Source organism: Coregonus clupeaformis, chromosome 24, assembly GCF_020615455.1.
Source record: "Coregonus clupeaformis isolate EN_2021a chromosome 24, ASM2061545v1, whole genome shotgun sequence".
Taxonomy (NCBI): domain Eukaryota; kingdom Metazoa; phylum Chordata; class Actinopteri; order Salmoniformes; family Salmonidae; genus Coregonus; species Coregonus clupeaformis.
The window spans coordinates 18,501,894-18,522,697 of NC_059215.1; the positions used below are offsets into that span (position 1 = coordinate 18,501,894).

A 20,804-nucleotide genomic window follows, 5' to 3' on the forward strand; every position below is an offset into this window, starting at 1 on the left:
CTAATTTATTTTGATTTGACAGATTTCCTTATATGAACTGTAACTCTGCAAAATCTTTGAAATCGTTGCATGTTGCACTTATATTTTTGTTCAGTATAGATGAAGTGATTGGTGCACGTCGACTGACCTGTATGGTGGATGGAGTAAGGAAACCCACTTCGTCCATATTGTTTTTTGATGAGTCTCTCCCTTCTCATGTAAATCTAGGCTTTATGAGATACCCTGGAAGAGCTTTTGTGCTCTTACAGGGTTATAAATGCAAAAGATTTGGGCATGTGATGTATGCAGACGGGAAGAATATCGTATGCCAGCTGAGGTTATATGCTGTAACTGTGGTGGCAAACATGTGGCAGAGTCCGCGGATTTATGCCGGTCACTGCATTGCAGTGCTAGCTGTGCCACTAGAGATCCTGGTTCGAATCCAGGCTCTGTCGTAGCCGGCCGTGACCGGGAGACCCATGGGGCGGCGCACAATTGGCCCAGCGTCATCCAGGGTAGGGGAGGGAATGGCCGGCAGGGATGTAGCTCATTTGGTAGAGCATGGCGTTTGCAACGCCAGGGTTGTGGGTTCGATTCCCACGGGGGGCCAGTATGAAAAATAAATAAAAATAATAATAATAATAATAATAATAATAATAATAATAATAATAATAATAATAATAATAATAATAATAAATGCACTCACTAACTGTAATTTGCTCTGGATAAGAGCGTCTGCTAAATGACTAAAATGTCAAATGTAAATTTAGGGAGGAGGAGACAGAGGTGGTGAGAATCAGGGCTGTCCAGCGTGTCTCCTATCTGGAGGCAGTGAGAAGAGTGGAAGGTGCGAGTGGCGTTGAAGACGCAATGGTGATTGAGACTGCACCAGTGAATGTTTCTCGGCAATCAAGGGATCCTGATATATTACATGTGAAAAAGGTGGACTTTGTAAAATGTATTGCAATAGTCATAAACTGCACAGCACAAACAAAGAAGGCATTTGAGAAAATGTGAATTATTGTGAGTGCAGCAGAACGCTTTTTGGGACGCAGTGAATTTACAGCCGAGGCATTACAAGAAATCCTTTCAAAGAAGAATGGTAGAAAGTGTAAGCAGAATGAGCTGAAGACAGGAGGAGAAATGGAAGTGAATGAGGGCGAAGTATCGGAGGTGGTAGGTGTGGTGAAGTTCTCGGAACCCAAGTCTTGCACCGGGGGTCAGGATAAAGATTTGGCTGTGACAGTAGGAGTGAAGTGTTTGGAAAAAGTGGACCCTTGCCTTTTGGCTGATCCATTTGTGGTTTCAGGGTGGGTGAAAACAGAGTTGGGTGCTGTGGAATCGGTGAGGGGTAACCAGAAGTGGTCTAGTGATAATTGTTTGTGTTTCTGCTGGTCAGAGGGAGCAGGGCGCTCCGTGTTAAACGACTGGGGGCAAGAGATGTGAATTGTTTTGCGCTCAAGAAAAGGGAGCCATTGAAAGGAGTGATTACTGGGGTAGCGGTAAATGTAAAAGTTGACCAACTGAAGGGGAAGATTCCAGGTGTTTGTGTTGTTCATCGTTTGGTGCAACGCAGACAGGGTGGCGTGAGTGGTGAAACTGAAGAGTCGTTGTCTGTTCTTGATGTTGAGTCTTTGCCTGACAAAGTGATGTTAGGATATATAAGTTATCCTGTACGAGCTTTTGTTCCGAATAGATTACATTGTTACAGGTGTCAAGCATATGAGCATGTGGCAGCAGTATGTAGGAGGGAGATTCCGAGGTGTGATAAATGTGCAGAAGGGCATGAGACAAAGGAATGTGTAGCATTGGGGAAAGTAGCGGTACAGTGAGGGAAATAAGTATTTGATCCCCTGCTGATTTTGTACGTTTGCCCACTGACAAAGAAATGATCAGTCTATAATTTTAATGGTAGGTTTATTTGAACAGTGAGAGACAGAATAACAACAAAAAAATCCAGAAAAACGCATGTCAAAAATGTTATAAATTGATTTGCATTTTAATGAGGGAAATAAGTATTTGACCCCCTCTCAATCAGAAAAATGTCTGGCTCCCAGGTGTCTTTTATACAGGTAACGAGCTGAGATTAGGAGCACACTCTTAAAGGGAGTGCTCCTAATCTCAGCTTGTTACCTGTATAAAAGACACCTGTCCACAGAAGCAATCAATCAATCAGATTCCAAACTCTCCACCATGGCCAAGACCAAAGAGCTCTCCAAGGATGTCAGCGACAAGATTGTAGACCTACACAAGGCTGGAATGGGCTACAAGACCATCGCCAAGCAGCTTGGTGAGAAGGTGACAACAGTTGGTGCGATTATTCGCAAATGGAAGAAACACAAAAGACCTGTCAATCTCCCTCGGCCTGGGGCTCCATGCAAGATCTCACCTTGTGGAGTTGCAATGATCATGAGAACGGTGAGGAATCAGCCCAGAACCGCCAATGAACATCTGAATGATTCAGAGAACTGGGTGAAAATGTTGTGGTCAGATGAGACCAAAATCGAGCATCAACTCAACTCGCCGTGTTTGGAGGAGGAGGAATGCTGCCTATGACCCCAAGAACACCATCCCCACCGTCAAACATGGAAGGGGACAGGACAACTTCACCGCATCAAAGGGACGATGGACGGGGCCACGTACCGTCAAATCTTGGGTGAGAACATCCTTCCCTCAGCCAGGTCATTGAAAATGTGTTGTGGATGGGTATTCCAGCATGACAATGACCCAAAACACACGGCCAAGGCAACAAAGGAGTGGCTCAAGAAGAGGCACATTAAGGTCCTGGAGTGTCCTAGCCAGTCTCCAGACCTTAATCCCATAGACAATCTGTGGAGGGAGCTGAAGGTTCGAGTTGCCAAACGTCAGCCTCGAAACCTTAATGACTTGGAGAAGATCTGCAAAAAGGAGTGGGACAAAATCCCTCCTGAGATGTATGCAAACCTGGTGGCCAACTACAAGAAACGTCTGACCTCTGTGATTACCAACAAGGGTTTTGCCACCAAGTACTAAGTCATGTTTTGCAGAGGGGTCAAATACTTATTTCCCTCATTAAAATGCAAATCAATTTATAACATTTTTGACATGTGTTTTTCTGGATTTTTTGTTGTTATTCTGTCTATCACTGTTCAAATAAACCTACCATTAAAATTATAGACTGGTCATGTCTTTGTCAGTGGGCAAACGTACAAAATCATCAGGGGATCAAATACTTTTTTCCCTCACTGTATGTGTTAATTGTAGGGGTGCCCATGGGGCGGGGATCAGAAATGTCCAGTGCGAGAGAGGCAGGTTGAGGTTTCCAGGGTTAGAGTAGTGCAGAAGTTGTCATATGCTGAGGCAGTGAAGAAAGTGGAGAGATGGGTCAAGGGGAGGGATCCTGAGAGGAGTTGTGTGAGTAGTAGATCTGTACCAGTACAGAGGAACTAACCAACAAATGATATACTGTACCAGTCAAAAGTTTGGACTCATTCAACGGTTTTTCTTTATTTTTACTATTTTCTACATTGTAGAATAATAGTGAAGACATCAAAACTCTGAAATAACACATATGAAATCATGTAGTAACCAAAAAAGTGTTAAACAAATCAAAATATATGTTATGGGTCTTCCATTCCTGTGGTGGTCCTCATGAGAGCCAGTTTCATCATAGCGCTTAATGGTATTTGCGACTGCACTTGAAGAAACTTTCAAAGTTCTTGAAATTTTCCGGATTGACTGACCTTCATGTCTTAAAGTAATGATGGACTGTTGTTTGTCTTTGCTTATTTGAGCTGCTCTTGACATAATATGGACATTGTCTTTTACCATATAGGGCTATCTTCTGTACCCCCCCCCCCCCCACCACCTTGTCACAACACAACTGATTGGCTCTAACGCATTAAGAAGGAAAGAAATTCCACAAATTAACTTTTAAGAAGGCACACCTGTTAATTGAAACGCATTCCAGGTGACTACCTCATGGTTGAGAGAATGCCAAGAGTGTGCAAAGCTGTCATCAAGGCAAAGGGTGGATATTTGAAGAATCTCAAATATAAAATATATTTTGATTTAACACTTTTTGGTTACTACATGATTCCATATGTGTTATTTCATAGTTTTGATGTCTTCACTATTATTCTACAATGTAACAAACTGTCAAAATAAAGAAAAACCCATGAATGAGTAGGTATGTCCAAACTTTTGACTGGTAGTGTATGTTTCAGTAAGATTGGATTTTTTATCATTTATAGCAATGGTTATCAACTGTACTGCAGGGATGGAATGTAAGTCGCAGAAAATTGAGGTTGTGGTGGCAGCTGCAAAGTGGTATTTGGGTGTGCGAGACTTGACGTCAGAAGAGTTACAGGGTGTGTTAAGTGGTGGTGTCCCATCCTTTCAGGCTGAAGTAGGACTAAATAGATTTAAATAGTGGCGTAGGGTCGTGGTATTATTATCATATATATATTTATATAATTTTTTTACGAGTGTAGTGTTAGATGGTAGGGTATTTGTTTATTTATTACTTTTTTCAAGCAACGCATAAAGGAGTTATACTCCAGTCTAGTAGGTGGCGGTAATGCAACATTTATTGGATGCCAACTGCCGTTAAACCTCATCGAAGAAGAAGAAGAAGAAGAAGAACCACCTCAATGGTTACACCCCTGTTGCCTACCAGACCAACAACAAATACCTTTATCCAGAGTTAGCCTGTGAAAGCTTTGATAGGAAAGCAAGATCTTGGTGTTCGGTTTTCTATACATTTACGAATATGGTCTGTGGTGGATTTACCTGCTCTAAAAATGCGCTTTGTTCCTTAAATGTGGTTTACATTGGGAGTATTGAAGTGGGACATCTTAGCTAGCTAATGTTAACTGGCAAATGGAAGATTGTGTAACTAATGTTAACTAGCTTGCTAACACATTTTGAATTTCGTTTAAGTAGCTAGTTTACGACGTCAACTAACTGGACATATGGGTAACTCCTGACGTACGTTAGAAAGCTGTGCATTTTGCTTTTGCTACCTAACATTAGATGTGTTGTGTAAAAGATTTAGCTAACATTAGCTAGATTACATTTACATTTTAGTCATTTAGCTGACGCTCTTATCCAGAGCGACTTACAGTTAGTGAGTGCATACATTATCAAAGGTAATCTGTTTCCGTGGTGACACAGATGGTGGTTATATTTGCATATACACACGGTCATCTGTGGCTAAACTCTACATGAGCGTCTGTGGTCAAGATCTGATCCTTCTCTAGTAATGGAGGAGGAAATAGGGATGGGAGATGTAAGGAAGGAGGGAGAGGGAAAAGAGGGGAGAGAGATGTACTGAGAGAGAGAGAGAGATTGAGCGAGAGAGAGATGTAAATAGAGAATCTGTGAGATAGTGGGAAGAGATGGAAAAATGTAAAAAAGTGAGGGATGGAAAGAGACGGTTGTTGCAGGAGCTTCTGACCTCGTTCACTCCTCTGCCGGGACACTGGCTAAATTATTCAAAAACACACACACAGGAAGTCGTCGTCGTCCCGTCCATCCCCCCTCCCCCTCCTCAGATGAAGCTCAAAGGTCGGATCTATAAATACACACTTCCTGTGTCCAGCACATAACCCCACAACATAATAAACACACACGCACACATCAAGACTAACAGTGAGATGCTTACTTACGGGCCCTTCTCAACAACGCAGAGAGAAAATAAGAGAAAGTATGGGAAAATAATCAAACGAGGACTAAATACACGACATGCGCCGAATACAACAGGTTTATCCCTTACCGTGAAATGCTTACTTACAAGCCCTTAACCAACAATGCCGTTTAAAAAAAATATTTACTAAATAAACTAAAGTGAAAAAAATAAGTAACACAATAAAATAGCAATAATGAGGCAATATACAGGGGGTACCGGTACCGAGTCAATGTGCGAGGGTACAGGTTAGTCGAGGAGTTAACGGTGTCATCCTTGTTAGCTAGCTAGCTTAACTGCTGCTTGTGAATAATACCTACATCTGCAAGCTAACAGCTACTGTACGTCCACAACTCCAAACAATACTGTACAGACATTAGTTAGCTAACTAGGTAACTTGCTGACTTAGCAGTGTTTTGATTTAGCTAGCTAGTAAGCTAACATTCCTATCTACTAGTTAGCAATAACACTAGCTCACTGTTTTCTCCCGACCTCTGAATCATCACTGACACACATTACAGCTCCCAACAAGGTCTGCAGTCAAGTGTAGAGGATTGTTGCTCAGCTGCGAGCTCAGTCTTTAGATAATGTGTGTGTTTGGATGCATTTAGCACATATCTTACCTCAGTAAACATCCTCACCTCAAACTGCCAGTTAATAGTATTGTATTAGAGACATTGGTTCCTTAACAGTATTGTTTATTTTAATTTTTTATTTAACTAGGCAAGTCAGTTAAGAACAAATTCTTATTTACAATGACGGCGTACACCGGCCAAACCCGGACGACGCTGGGCCAATTGTGCGCCGCCCTATGGAACTCCCAATAACGGCCGGTTGTGATACAGCCTGGAATTGAACCAGGGGGTCTGTAGTGACGCCTCAAGCACTGAGATGCAGTGCCTTAGACCGCTGCGCCACTCGGGAGAGTGTATTAGAGACACTGGTTGATTTTGTTGCTTGTTTCTTTACCTGTTGCTGTGACTCCTTCCTAGCCTGGTCCCAGATCTGTTTGTGCTGTCTTGCCAACTCCCATGATCATTGCACATTTGTCCATTACCATGGGCGTTGACAAGACAACACAACCACATCTGGGACCATGTTAATTGTTTAGCTACTTTATTTGACTGCTTCTCGCCTCCCTCCTCCTCAGCTGGTAGGTCTGCTGCTGGTAGGCGTGGCAGCATGGGGGAAGGAGTTTGGCATCGTGTCAAGCATCCACATCATTGGTGGGGTCATAGCTGTGGGCTTCTTGCTGCTTCTCATAGGCATCGTGGGACTCATTGGAGCCATCCAATGTGGTCCAATGTGGTCCTCTGTAGCTCAGCTGGTAGAGCACGGCGCTTGTAATGCCAAGGTAGTGGGTTCGATCCCCAGGACCACCCATACACAAAAATGTATGCACGCATGACTGTAAGTCGCTTTGGATAAAAGCGTCTGCTAAATGGCATATTATTATTATTATTATTATTATCCACCACCACCAAGTCATCTTCTTCTTCAGTGGGGTTTATTGGCGGTTGGCATCCAACGTTATGGTGCATTACCACCACCTACCATACTAGAGTGTGGACCAGAGACAGGGATAAACTAAATCCTACCTGCCAACCCTGTTTCTCTTAAAAAAGATAACAAAATATTTTAGACTATATCTAATGACGCTCTACTCAATATACTCTTTAAACTAATTTCCTGTATCCCCTTCTCCCTCATACTAAATCTAATCCTCTCTCTTTCCCTCTGATACTGCCCACACTGTAGCAATACATGCTCCACAGTCTCTATTTCCTGACAATAATCACACTTTCCTGATGGATGCTTTCCTATCACGTTTAATGTCTTATTCAACTGGCAGTGTCCCACCCTTAATCTTGTAAAAATAGCCTCCTCTCTTCTGTCCCTTCCTGCTGTCCTCCCCTCCTGACTTTCCTCTGTACTTGAAATAAATGCCTTCCCTTATTATTTCTATTCCACTGCTCCTGCCATTTCTTCACCATCACTGTATACATCAGTCTTTTTGCCTTGCTCATTGACACTTCAACATCAACATCCCCACTACTAAGTGCTTGTTTAGCCAGTTCATCTACTGCCTCGTTCCCCTCCACCCCCACGTGCTGGAACCCAAGTAAATCTTATCTGAATACCCATCTGCTTAATCCTGCCATGGGTTTGTAGCACCTCACAAAGCAGGTCTTGTCTGCTACGTGAGCTAAAGGACTGAAGACTCATTAACACTGCACATGAATCAGAGCAAATAACTACTCTGTCTGGCTTAACGTCCTCCACCCACTGCAAGGCCAACAGTATGGCCATCAGCTCCGCCGTATATACAGCCAGATGATCTGTCATGCGTTTCCCCACATTCCTGCACTACAAATGCTGACCCAGTACGTCCTGTCCTTGGATCTTTTGAACCATCTGTGTAAATGGCCACAAAATCCTGATACACAGTTTCCAGACGTCACTTAAAGAAATCAGCTGGATCAACACCCTCCCTATCTTTCTGTAGTCTCTCCAACACTTCTAGATCAACTACTGGAGACAGGAGTAGCCATGGTGGATTTACAGGAATAACTACCGTTGAACTAAACTCCCTTCCATACAGTCCCATCTCCTTCGCCTGGGTATTACCCACACACCCAAAGCTCGTGTTCGGTCTTTGCTCATGTTCCCAGCATGCCTGTAAAATCCGTTTCGCAATATGAGACACTCCAACTACCCGCCCTCCAAGACACATACAGCACCCGATGTCATAGGAAGGCCAAAAAGATCATCAAGGACATCAACCACCCGAGCCACTGCCTGTTCACCCCGCTATCATCCAGAAGGCGAGGTCAGAACAGGTGCATCAAAGCTGGGACCGAGAGAATGAAAAACAGCTTCTATCTCAAGGCCATCAGACTGTTAAATAGCCATCACTAGCACATTAGAAGCTGCTGCTGCCTATTGAAATCACTGGCCACTTTAAGAAATGGAACACTAGTCACTTTAATAATGTTTACATATCTTGCACTACTCATCTCATATGTATATACTGCATTCTATTCTATAATATTCTGCTGTATCTTAGTCCATGCCGCTCTGTCATTGCTTGTCCATATATGTATATATTCTTAAATCCCATTCCTTACTAGTTTTGTGTGTATTGGGTATATGTTGTGAAATTGTTAGATATTACTTGTTAGATATTACTGCACTGTCGGAGCTAGAAGCACAAGCATTTCGCTACACCTGCTATAACATCTGCTAAACACGTGTATGTGACAAATACAATTGATGTCCTTGTAGGTTGACCCAGTAATTCATTGCCAGCTGCTGTTTCCTAATCTGCAACGGCATATCCCCCATCTCCACCTGTAATGCAGCCACTGGGGACGTCGTAAACGCCCCACTACATATTCTGAGTCCTTGCCCCTGTATGACATCTAGCCTTTCCAGTGAGGTCCGGGCTGCCGAACCATATGCTATACTTCCATAGTCTATTACAGATCGGATCAATGCAACATACATGGTCTTCAATGAGGAACGCCCAGCCCCCCACTCCTTCCCCGTCAGACAGCGCATCACATTTAGCACCTTCTTACACTTTCCCACCACTCTCTCAATGTGTTCTGCCCAGGTCAGTCTAGTATCAAAGTATACACCAAGGAACCTGAAGGCCCCCACCCTCTCCAAGTTTCTCCCATATAACCTCAAGCATACCTCATCTCTCACCTTCCTCCTGGTAAAGAACACTGTTTGAGTTTTCTCTACAGAGAACCTGAATCCCCACATTAATGCCCACTGCTTTACCTCATAAATTGCTTCCTGTACCTTCCTGACTATGTATGGCAAATTTCTTCCCCTCTTCCATAAGGCACCATCATCTGCAAATAACGACCTCCCTATATCCGGCTGTACCTGAGAGTAAATGTCACGGATTCTGCCGAGGCTGCTCCTCCTCCTTGCTCGGGCAGGCTTCGACGTTCGTCGTCCCCGGAGTACTAGCTACTGCCGTTCGATGTTATCGGTGTTTGTTTAGTTTTGTCTGTATTGTTTACACCTGTTCGTCATTATGTTAATTGTTTCCCTTATAATTACCCCTGTCTCTCATCTGTACTTTGTGTGTGATTGTTTTCCCCTTCACGGTTGTCTATTTTGTGAGCGGGTTATTTCGTCCCTGTGTGGAGTTATTTTCTGTGTCCTTTTGGATCCTTTTCGTATTAAAAGTACGTATCCGAGAGTTCTGTGTCCTGCGCCTGACTTCGTTTACCGCATCTCACAGACAGTCGTGACAGAATCACACACCTTACCATGGAGTCAGCAGGAGCGACGGCACCGACTGGATCACTCGAGGAGCGCGTCCTACAACAGGCAGCGATGCTCCAAAATCTTGGTGTCGCTATGGATAACGTTATGAACACTTTGGGACGATGGGAGAGAGGAGGTTTGCCCACACCTCCTCCAACGATACCACCACCATCGGCTACTCCTATCGTCTCACATCCGGAGTCCAGTGGGATTCGGCTCTCGCTCCCGAGGGCTTATGATGGCACCGCAGCCGGGTGTCAGGGTTTCCTGCTCCAGGTGGAACTTTACCTGGCAACCATTCACCCGGCACCCTCGGGATACGAGAGCGTGTCCGCCCTCATCTCCTGTCTGTCCGGCAAGGCACTGGAGTGGGCCAACGCCGAGTGGGGAGGGATAGACGCCGCTACTGTGAACTATGCGGAGTTCACCCGCCGCTTCAGGGCAGTGTTCGTCATCCCCCGGAGGGGAAGGCGGCGGGGGAGCGTCTATTCCACCTCAGACAGGGGAGGAGGAGCGCGCAGGAATTCGCACTTGACTTCCGGACTCTGGCTGCCAATTCGGGATGGAATGAGAGGGCCCTCATTGACCACTACAGATGCAGCCTGAGGGAGGACGTTTGTCGAGAGCTGGCCTGCAGGGACACCAACCTAAGCTTCGATCAGCTGGTGGACATGTCGATTCGCTTGGATACCCTGTTGGCTACCCGCAGATGTCCAGCGCTGGGGCCGTCCATTCCATCCCCCAGCACCTCCGAGCCGAGCCCTATGAAGCTCGGGGGTGCTGGTAGTAGGGAGGCCAGGAAGGAGGCTGTCCCCTGCACTAACTGTGGCCGCCGAGGACACACGGCGGTTCGGTGCTGGGGAGGGTCTCCTCGGATTCGAGGCAGCAGGCAGCGCACTGATGAGTCATTCCCGGTGAGTAAGGTCCCAACTCACCCAGAGCTCTCTGCTGTTCATATGTGTATCCAAGTGATGTTTCCAGAAGTTTCTTCTTACACCCAGCATAAGGCGCTAGTCGATTCAGGTGCAGCTGGGAATTTTATCGATCGCCATTTCTCATATAAGTTAGGAATCCCTATATTACCAGTCGATGTGCCCTTCCCTATCCATGCCCTAGATAGCCGGCCTTTGTGGTTCGGGATTGATTAGGGAGGTCACAGCGCCACTGAAGATGAAAGCGCAGAAGGGTCATGAGGAGACTATACAGTTGTATTTAATTGACTCTCCTGCGTTTCCAGTGGTGTTGGGACTTCCCTGGTTAATATCTCATGACCCCAACATTTCATGGCAACAGAGGGCTCTCAAGGGATGGTCTGATCAGTGTGTGGGGCGGTGTGTAGGTGTTTCCGTAGGGGCAACGACGGTGGAGAGTCCGAACCAAATGCCCACAATGCACATTCCTCCTGAGTATGCCGATTTGGCAAGCGCCTTCTGTAAGAAGAAGGCGACTCAATTACCACCTCATCGACAGGGGGATTGTGCGATAGACCTCCAGGTTGGCGCGGCGCTTCCTCGCAGCCATGTGTATCCTCTGTCTCAGGAGGAGACGGCTGCTATGGAGACATACGTCGCCGAATCCTTGAGACAGGTATACATACGGCCTTCCACTTCTCCTGCGTCCTCAAGTTTCTTTTTTGTGAAGAAGAAGGATGGGGGTTTACGCCCGTGTATTGATTACCGTGGTCTCAATCAGATCACTATTAAATACAGCTATCCTCTCCCTCTGATTGCTAGTATGATGGAGTCATTACACGGGGCGTGCTTCTTCACAAAATTGGATCTCAGGAGCGCTTACAACCTGGTGCGCATTCGGGAGGGAGATGAGTGGAAAACAGCCTTCAGTACCACCTCGGGTCACTGTGAGTACCTCGTCATGCCATACGGTCTAATGAATGCTCCTTCAGTCTTCCAATCATTTGTAGACGAGATTTTCTGAGATTTGCATGGACAGGGGGTAGTGGTGTACAGTATATTGATGACATTCTGATATACTCCGCTACACGTACCGAGCATGTGTCCCTGGTACGTCGGGTGCTGGGTAGACTGTTGGAGCATGATCTGTATGTGAAGGCAGAGAAATGTCTGTTTTTCCAGGAGTCCATCTCCTTCCTGGGACACTGGTTGTCTGCGTCAGGGGTGGAGATGGAGATTGACCGCGTTTCAGCCGTGCGTAATTGGCAGACTCCAACTACAGTAAAGGAGGTGCAGCGGTTTTTGGGTTTTGCCAATTACTACCGGAGGTTTATCCGCGGTTTTGGACAGGTAGCGGCTCCCATTACCTCCCCTGCTAAAGGGGGCCCGGTGCGTTGCAGTGGTCGGCTGAGGCGGACAGGGCGTTTAGTCATTTGAAGGACCTGTTCACCTCAGCTCCGGTGCTGGCACATCCGGATCCCTCTTTGGCGTTCCAAGTCGAGGTGGATGCGTCCGAGGCGGGATCGGTGCTATACTCTCTCAGCGCTCGGGCACGCCTCCAAAACTCCGCCCCTGTGCTTTCTATTCTAAGAAGCTCAGTCCGGCGGAGCGCAATTATGACGTGGGGGACAGGGAGCTGCTAGCTGTGGTCCAGGCCCTGAAGGTGTGGAGACATTGGCTTGAGGGGGCTAACCACCCTTTTCTCATTCTGACTGACCATCGTAACCTGGAGTACATCCGGGCAGCGAAGAGACTGAACCCTCGTCAGGCTAGGTGGGCCATGTTTCTGGCCCGGTTTGTCTTTAAGATCACGTGTTTCCCCGGGTCACAGAACGTTAAGGCAGACGCCCTGTCCCGACGATATGACACAGAGGAGAGGTCCATTGAGCCCACTCCCATACTACCGGAGTCTTGTCTCGTGGCACCGGTGGTGTGGGAGGTCGACACGGAAATCGAGCGGGCGTTACTTACAGACCCTTCTCCCCCAGAGTGTCCAGAGGGACGGAGGTACGTGCCGCTCGAGGTCCGTGACCAACTGATTTATTGGGCTCACACGTCACCCTCCTCTGGTCAGCCTGGTATTGGTCGGACAGTGCACTGTCTTAGCGGGAAGTACTGGTGGCCCACCTTAGCTAAGGACGTGAGAGTTTACGTTTCTTCCTGCTCAGTGTGCGCCCAGTGTAAGGCGCCTAGACACCTGCCCAGGGGGAAGTTACAACCTCTCCCCGTTACACAACGGCTGTGGTCTCACCTGTCGGTGGATTTTGTCACAGACCTTCCCCCCTCCCAGGGGAATACCACGATCTTGGTCGTTGTGGATCGGTTTTCTAAGGCCTGCCGTCTCATCCCTATGCCAGGTCTTCCTACAGCCCTACAAACGGCCGAAGCCCTGTTTGCTCACGTTTTCCGGCACTACGGGGTGCCTGAGGATATAGTGTCTGATCGGGGTCCCCAGTTCACCTCTAGAGTGTGGAGGGCGTTCATGGAACGTTTGGGGGTCTCGATCAGCCTTACCTCGGGTTTTCACCCTGAGAGTAATGGGCAGGTGGAGAGAGTAAACCAAGATGTGGGTAGGTTTCTGAGGTCCTACTGCCAGGACCGGCAGGAGGAGTGGTCGGGGTATATTCCCTGTGCAGAGATAGCCCAAAACTCACTCCGCCACTCCTCCACTAATCTCACTCCTTTCCAGTGTGTGTTGGGCTATCAGCCGGTTCTGGCACCCTGGCATCAGAGCCAGATCGAGGCTCCTGTGGTGGATGAATGGTTTCGGCGCTCGGAGGAGACATGGAACGCTGCGCACATCCATCTGCAGCGGGCCATCAGACGGCAAAATGCGAGCGCCGATCGCCACCGCAGTGAGGGTCCGGTTTATGCACCGGGAGATCGGGTCTGGCTCTCGACCAGAAACCTGCCGCTTCACCTGCCCTGCCGGAAGCTGGGCCGGCGGTTTGTGGGGCCATTTAAAGTCCTGAGGAGATTGAACGAGGTATGTTATAGGTTACAGCTGCCTGTTAATTATCGCATTAACCCCTCGTTCCATGTGTCTCTCCTCAGGCCGGTGGTAGCTGGTCCACTCCAGGAGAATGAGGTACAAGAGGCCCCTCCGCCCCCACTAGACATTGAAGGGGCTCCGCCGTACTCAGTCCGTTCCATCGTGGATTCGAGGCGTCGGATGGGGGGTCTGCAGTATCTCGTGGAGTGGGAGGGGTACGATCCGGAGGAACGGTGCTGGGTCCCTAGGAGGGACATCCTAGATCCCTCCCTGTTGACAGAGTTCCACCGGAGTCACCCAACTCGCCCTGCTCCGCGTCCTCCTGGCCGTCCCCGAGGCCGGGGTCGGCGCACGGCTGGAGCCATGCGTCAAGGGGGGGGTACTGTCACGGATTCTGCCGAGGCTGCTCCTCCTCCTTGCTCGGGCAGGCTTCGGCGTTCGTCGTGCCCGGAATACTAGCTACTGCCGTTCGATGTTATCGGTGTTTGTTTAGTTTTGTCTGTATTGTTTACACCTGTTCGTCATTATGTTAATTGTTTCCCTTATAATTACCCCTGTCTCTCATCTGTACTTTATGTGTGATTGTTTTCCCCTTCACGGTTGTCTATTTTGTGAGCGGGTTATTTCCTCCCTGCGTGGAGTTATTTTCTGTGTCCTTTTGGATCCTTTTCGTATTAAAAGTACGTATCCGAGAGTTCTGTGTCCTGCACCTGACTTCGTTTACCGCATCTCACAGACAGTCGTGACAGGAAACATAATTGATCATGATTGAGAACAACAGAGGACTAATCACATTCCCCTGCGGTGTACCATTATCCACCAAGTGCCTGATAAAGACTTTGATAGACCTTCCAAACAGGAAATCCTTATCCAGTTGTACATTCTTCCTCCTACCCCCATAATATCAAGCTTGATTAACAACCCCTCCTTCCACATCATATCATACACCTTCTCCACATAAAAAAAGACAGCTACAACAGTCTCCTTGTTCACCTGAGCCTTCCTGACCTCTGCTTCCAACTGCCTGGTAGTTTCCCCTCCTCCCACACTCTGTTGTCCAACACCAATACCTTATCCAGTGCCTCATCACTAAGATTGGCCAACATAACATAGCACACCTCATCTTTCCCAGGTGAAGTTAACCCACCGTTACCTATTGCTCTTTTCACCTCTGCCCTGGTAAATGGTGCATTCAACTCATCATTTACATCCTCCCTCCTTTCCAGCACTCCATGATGCTCCTCTCTCGTGTTCTCTCTGCCCCTCTGACAGATTTGCGGAGCTATGCACTTGGACAAATGCTCTGGCCATCATCTCTGCTTTCTCCTCATCTGTTACTGCTACATCCTCCCCACTTGTCAACACTGGATAATCCCACTCCCTTCTGATCCCACTCATCCTCTTAATCATCCCCCACACTTCTCCCACAGGTGTCACCCTTCCAATGGTGTCACAGAACCGATGCCAACATGACCTCTGATAGTTCTCCTCCCCATGGCCTGGGCCTGCTTATACTGAATCAGATGTTGGAAGTTATGCGTCCTTTTCAGTACTCTAAATGCCCTGTTCCTACTCCTCACCATTGCCCCACCTTCCTCCGTCCACCATGGGACTGCTTTCCTCCTCCTCTTCCCTGAACTCTTAGGTATAGCCTCAGTAGCTGCCCCCACTAACGCTGTTCTCACCCAGTTATTCATACTATCTACATCCCCTCTCATATCCACCCGAGCCATCACCTGCTCACTCAGCTCCTGAAACTGATCCCACTTTGCCCTTCCAAACACCCACCTGCCTACTCCACCCACTAACACCACCTCCTCCCTCCGGCCTACTGTGCATACTATGGGGTAATGATCACTCCCTACTGTCGACTCCTCCCATACCTCCCACTCACATATTCCTGCCATCGCACTAGATACCAGAGTGAGGTCCAAGGCAGACTCTTTCCCTGTGGCTACATCAATCCTGGTCCCTCTGCCATCATTCAGGCACACCAGATCTTTATTTTCTATCAAATTTTCCATCACTTGGCCATTTCCATCCATCCGTTTCCCCCCCCCCCAAAGCGTGTTGTGGGGGTTGAAATCCCCACACCACATTACCTTACTTCTTTCCTGGCCCTCCACCCTCTCCAGCACTTCCATGTCCAATATCTGACACGGATTATAGTAATTCAATACCACTAGCACCCCTCCTCTCAGCCACACCTCCACCACCACATACTCCTGTTCAATACCTTTGCCTATCATCTTGTAAGGAATTGCTTGCTTTATGAAGGTGGCATAATCCCCCCCCTCCACCTATATCTCGGTCCCTATGAACCACTACATATCCCTGTATGATAAACTCCACATTTGGTTTGAGCCATGTTTCCTGCACACAAATCACACCAGGCTTAGCTAGCATATCAACAATGAACTGCTTGAATTCCTGCCCATTAGCCAACAGGCTTCGAGCATTCCATTGTAGTACTGCCACCATAACTAAGCTCCAGTAATACATGACTCCACCATTGGCTGATTGAGGTAATCTCGGACCTCTTCCCATGTCAACCCTGTCATACTCAAATGTCTCCCAGCAGCTTTCACTATTAGTTTAATCCTCTCCGTTTTAGACTCTACTTTATCAGTGCTATGGATAGCTCCTGCTATGAACGTCACCAGCTTTTCTATGAATACCATATCGCTGCCCACCTGACCCGTAATCCCCGGTCTAGATGCTCCTACCCATCACTCCCTTGAACCTGTATCTCCCTGGACCTGGACCACCCTCACTGCCTCAGCATATGACACCCTTCTCTCACTTGTTGCACCTCCACTGCCTTCTTCATAGCCTCACACCCACTATATGCCACACTATGAGCACCCCCACAGTTGCAGCACTTTGGTTGTACACCATCTCCACACTTCCCATACTCATGCTCTCCTCCATACCTGGCACACCTCTTTTTCTCTTTACAGACTGTTGCCACATGCCCAAACCTCTGGCATTTATAACATCTTAAAGGCTTCGGTACATAAGCCCTCACATAATAACTCATATATCCTATTGTTACCTTATTTGGCAGTACCCTGTCCTTGAAATATAACAGAATAGACGTGCTATCTACCCTATCTCCACACCTTGTTGCTTGCAATCTTTGTACATTCACTAGAACGCCTCCTCTCAAATTGTCCCTTACCTCTTTAATGCTAACACTCACAGGCACTCCTGTTATCACCCCTTTACTCCACTGCTTCCCTGCTTGATCAGTCCAGCTGCTCGACTCCACCTTACACTTCCCTATTTGCTTCACTCCGATAGCTTTTTCCTCTGCGCCATGTCCTTACAGCACACCAACAATCTCCCATCTCTTAACACTTTAGCATTAACAACTTCCCCAATCAACTATTTTATCACAGCCGTCAACCTTATCGGACTCCCCCTTCCTCCCTAAACTGCAACTCCCCCTTCCTCCCTAAACGTAATAATCACTTTATGCTCCTCCTCACCTCCATGTTCCTCTCGTGTCTTATCTTGCCCTTCCTCTGCACTTTCTACCTCCGAACTTCCGCTAGCGTTGGAAGCTAGGTTTCTCTCCTCAAACTTCCTTTTCTGCCTCCTCTTTACCTCCATAGACCTCTCGCTCCCCTTCATACCCCTACTCCCTTTCTCTCCCGCTTTCTTTTTATCTTTCTTACTCCCTCCTTTATTTGTACCACTATGGTCCATACTTGCTTCTCTTTCCTCTCCATCACTATCTCCTACCATCTCTGACCCATTCACAGCACGGCCGTGCCGAACCTCTGCCACACCGAGTAAAGTTTGTTTGTTTTTCAACAATTTCAAAAATCCCTCTCGATTCACAACTGTCTGTCGTGGTTCGTCCGCGTCTTCAATCCGTACCGGAAGTCCCACCACCACCAAGTCATACTCTTCATCGTATCCTTTATATGTCCTGTTGGGGAGTCTCCTCAAATCGTTGGGCTTTAATGACAGTTTCCCTGACTTCATTGTTTTGGGCAACAGTTTGGAGCAGAGCCATATCTTTATACACGTATTTATTTAGATATGTATTAATTTCTAAATACATGTCTCTGGGTTAGAGTATCTCCAATGTAGTAGAATGTAGAAACAACAAAATATAGAAACTCCCATGTAGAATGTTTTGTTTTTTAACTTAACCTTTATTTAACTAGGCAAGTCAATTAAGAACAAATTCTTTTTTACAATGACAGCCTACCCCGGCCAAACCCAGACGATGCTGGGCCAATTATGTGCCGCCCTATGGGACTCCTAATCATGGCTGGATTTTGATACAGCCTGGAATACGAACCAGGGTCTGTAGTGACGCCTCTAACACTGAGATGCAGTGCCTTAGACCGCTGCGCCACTCTGGAGCCCATGTAAAATGTGGGAACTCTCATGTAAAATGTAGGAACTCCCATGTTGAATGTAGAAAGTCCAATGTAGAATGTCCAATGTAGAATGTAGAAAATCCAATGTAGAATGTAGGAACTCCCATGTTGAATGTAGAAAATCCAATGTAGAAAATCCAATGTAGAAAATCCCATGTAGAATGTAGAAACTCCCATGTAGAATGTAGAAACTCCCATGTAGAATGTAGAAACTCCCATGTAGAATGTAGAAACTCTCTCTCAATATAGCCTAGTTGATAAGTAACTGTTGATAAGTTAACAGTTTGTTGTGTCCTTAACCGTGCCCTTGTAGTACATGCTCACCTGGAATAGTATAAAGTAATCCTTCTACCCCCCCATAAAGAAAAAAAGAAAAAAAGTGGTTGTCCCACTTGCTATCATAAGTTGAATGCACCAATTTGTAAGTCGCTCTGGATAAGAGCGTCTGCTAAATGATGTAAATGTAAATGTAAATGCTCATACTTTTCTAGTATTCCTCATCCAATTTGTGGAGTGTCATGCTCCTGCTTGGCCATGACCCTAGGGCAGCAGGTGAGTACCCCTGAAATAAAATCAAGCCCCTACCCCCTAGGAACCTGTGTAGATCTGAAAGGATTGGATAGATGATCTTCCTCTCCACGTTCCCTGCCTTGTCCCTGCTCCCTTCTGCTCCCTCCTTCTCTGTAGAATCGGTCTCTATGTTGTCTTGTATTTCCACTCACTCATGTCCTCATGGAGCTGTGTGGCTCAGTTGCTAGAGCATGGCACAATACCTTTTGGGGCCACCCAAAAATGTATGCAGGCATGACTGTAAATTGCTTTGGGTAAAAGTATCTGCTAAATGGCATTTATTATGATTATTATTACTAAATGTCCTCTCTCTTTCCTTCCAGAAGAAGCTGCTGAACTCCACCTGGAGTCTGATGAGCAACAACACCAAGGGAGAGCTGGAGGGCCGGCTGGACTGCTGTGGCCTGCTCAACACCACCCTCAGCCAGAGGCAGTTTAACCAGGACTTTTTCAGCTGCACTGCTGTAAGGATTGGTTGTACTTGCTTGTAATACATGTTCCTACAAAATACAACTTGGAAATAGTTGTACTTGTAATGCATGGGTCCTTCTGCTCATACTAAATATGACTGGGGGAATGGTAACTGTTTTTTACACCTCCGGTTTGTTCATGATTAATCACCACAGGAAAATGTATTTCTGATTTACTTGGTTTTATCCATAGGTAATACCCTGTCACTGATGAATATCTGCTGTAATGATCAGGGAAGCTCTGAACATTTCTACTTGCTTTTGCCAGCGTAGTGTGTACCTCCCTCACTGTGGTTTATCAGAGTAGTTGCCTGTTGATCTAATGTTAACAGTACACACAGCTGAGACTGGGAGCGTGTCTCTTTCATTGCAGCCGTGTAATGCCAGGAACAACTGCTACGCCTGTGGTGACATGAAGCTGTATCACGCTACACAGGCTCTGAAGATCCTGGGAGGGGTTGGACTCTTCTTCAGCTTTACTGAGGTGGGTGTCTGAGCGTGAGGCTTTCTTTAGGCACCATTTGCACTTTTCACACGCTATCGTGCCGGCCTGAACCCAACCAAACTGTGCCGGCTCTGATATTTTCACAATGTCCACAGTTCCAGCAGCTATTGTGGATGGGCAACCAGGCCAGCTCAGTACAGCTTGTTTAGGCTTGTCTTGTTTTGGCTCAGTAATATGAAAAGCCATGTTGTCTGACCACCTCCTTGTCTGACTTGTGTACCATTCTCTTCCAGATTCTTGGGGTGTGGCTGGCAGTGCGCTACAGGAACCAGAAAGACCCCAGAGCCAATCCAAGTGCTTTCCTATAGTCTGTCTAACTCAATGTAAATAATGAAATGCTGCAGATGCACAATGAGAAGATACACTGCTACCTGGACATGTATAATCGTGCACATCTAGAAACTCAGGCGTTCAAACTGGAGCACAATCATCCACATGATGTGCATCATAAATGGCACCCTATTTTCTATTTAGTGCACTACTTTTGACCAGGGCCCATAGGGCTCTGGTCAAAAAAGTAGTGCACTATATAGGGCAGGGGTGTGAAACTCATTTTGCCTCGCGAGCCGCATTCAGTCTTCACCGAGGTCCGGAGGGCCGCACTTAAAATGAATGATATTTCCTCATTGTCTACGTTGGCAAAAAAATTAAAAATGTTATTTGTCAACGTTGGCAAAACAAAATGCTTTTTTGATTCTCCCTTACTGTCTAGCTTTTGTTTCGATGACTGTTAGCAAGCTGGACAGAGTAAAGTGACCATTATCATTTATACACAGTTTCATTTTGGTTTTAGTCATTTCAATGTCGATTGAGATCGCATATCCCTGTTTTTTTGTTGTTGTTTTTTATTCAAACCACACGCGGGCCCGATTTTGGGCCGTATGTTTGGCACCCCTGATATAGGGAATAGGGTGCCATTCAAGGACGAGAGCACACACAGAAGCCGATACCCTAAGATACACACCTCCATAAAGGCCCAGTGCAGTCAAAATTAATTATTTCCTGGGTTTTTTATCATATTGTACAAC

The 20,804-nt window shown here is 46.7% G+C and overlaps 1 protein-coding gene across 1 annotated transcript; it reads left to right on the forward strand.

The window, feature by feature from the left end:
- Nucleotides 1–4,729: 4,729 nt before the first annotated feature.
- LOC121537406 (tetraspanin-31-like) lies at nucleotides 4,730–20,084 on the forward strand. Its single transcript, XM_041845044.1, has 4 exons — nucleotides 4,730–4,804; nucleotides 19,131–19,265; nucleotides 19,645–19,755; nucleotides 20,010–20,084. The coding sequence occupies exons 1-4, from the start codon at nucleotides 4,730–4,732 to the stop codon at nucleotides 20,082–20,084; spliced, it is 396 nt and encodes a 131-aa protein (XP_041700978.1).
- Nucleotides 20,085–20,804: the final 720 nt, after the last annotated feature.

What these genes read in the sequence shown, in the direction of transcription:
- LOC121537406 (XM_041845044.1), top strand. Translation starts at nt 4,730, where the DNA reads ATGGTCTGTGGTGGATTTACCTGCTCTAAAAATGCGCTTTGTTCCTTA. An exon ending in TTTACATTGGGAGTATTGAA is followed by an intron (nt 4,805 to 19,130) that starts GTGGGACATCTT and finishes TTCCAGAAGAAG; the next exon opens with CTGCTGAACTCCACCTGGAG. An exon ending in ACTTTTTCAGCTGCACTGCT is followed by an intron (nt 19,266 to 19,644) that starts GTAAGGATTGGT and finishes CTTTCATTGCAG; the next exon opens with CCGTGTAATGCCAGGAACAA.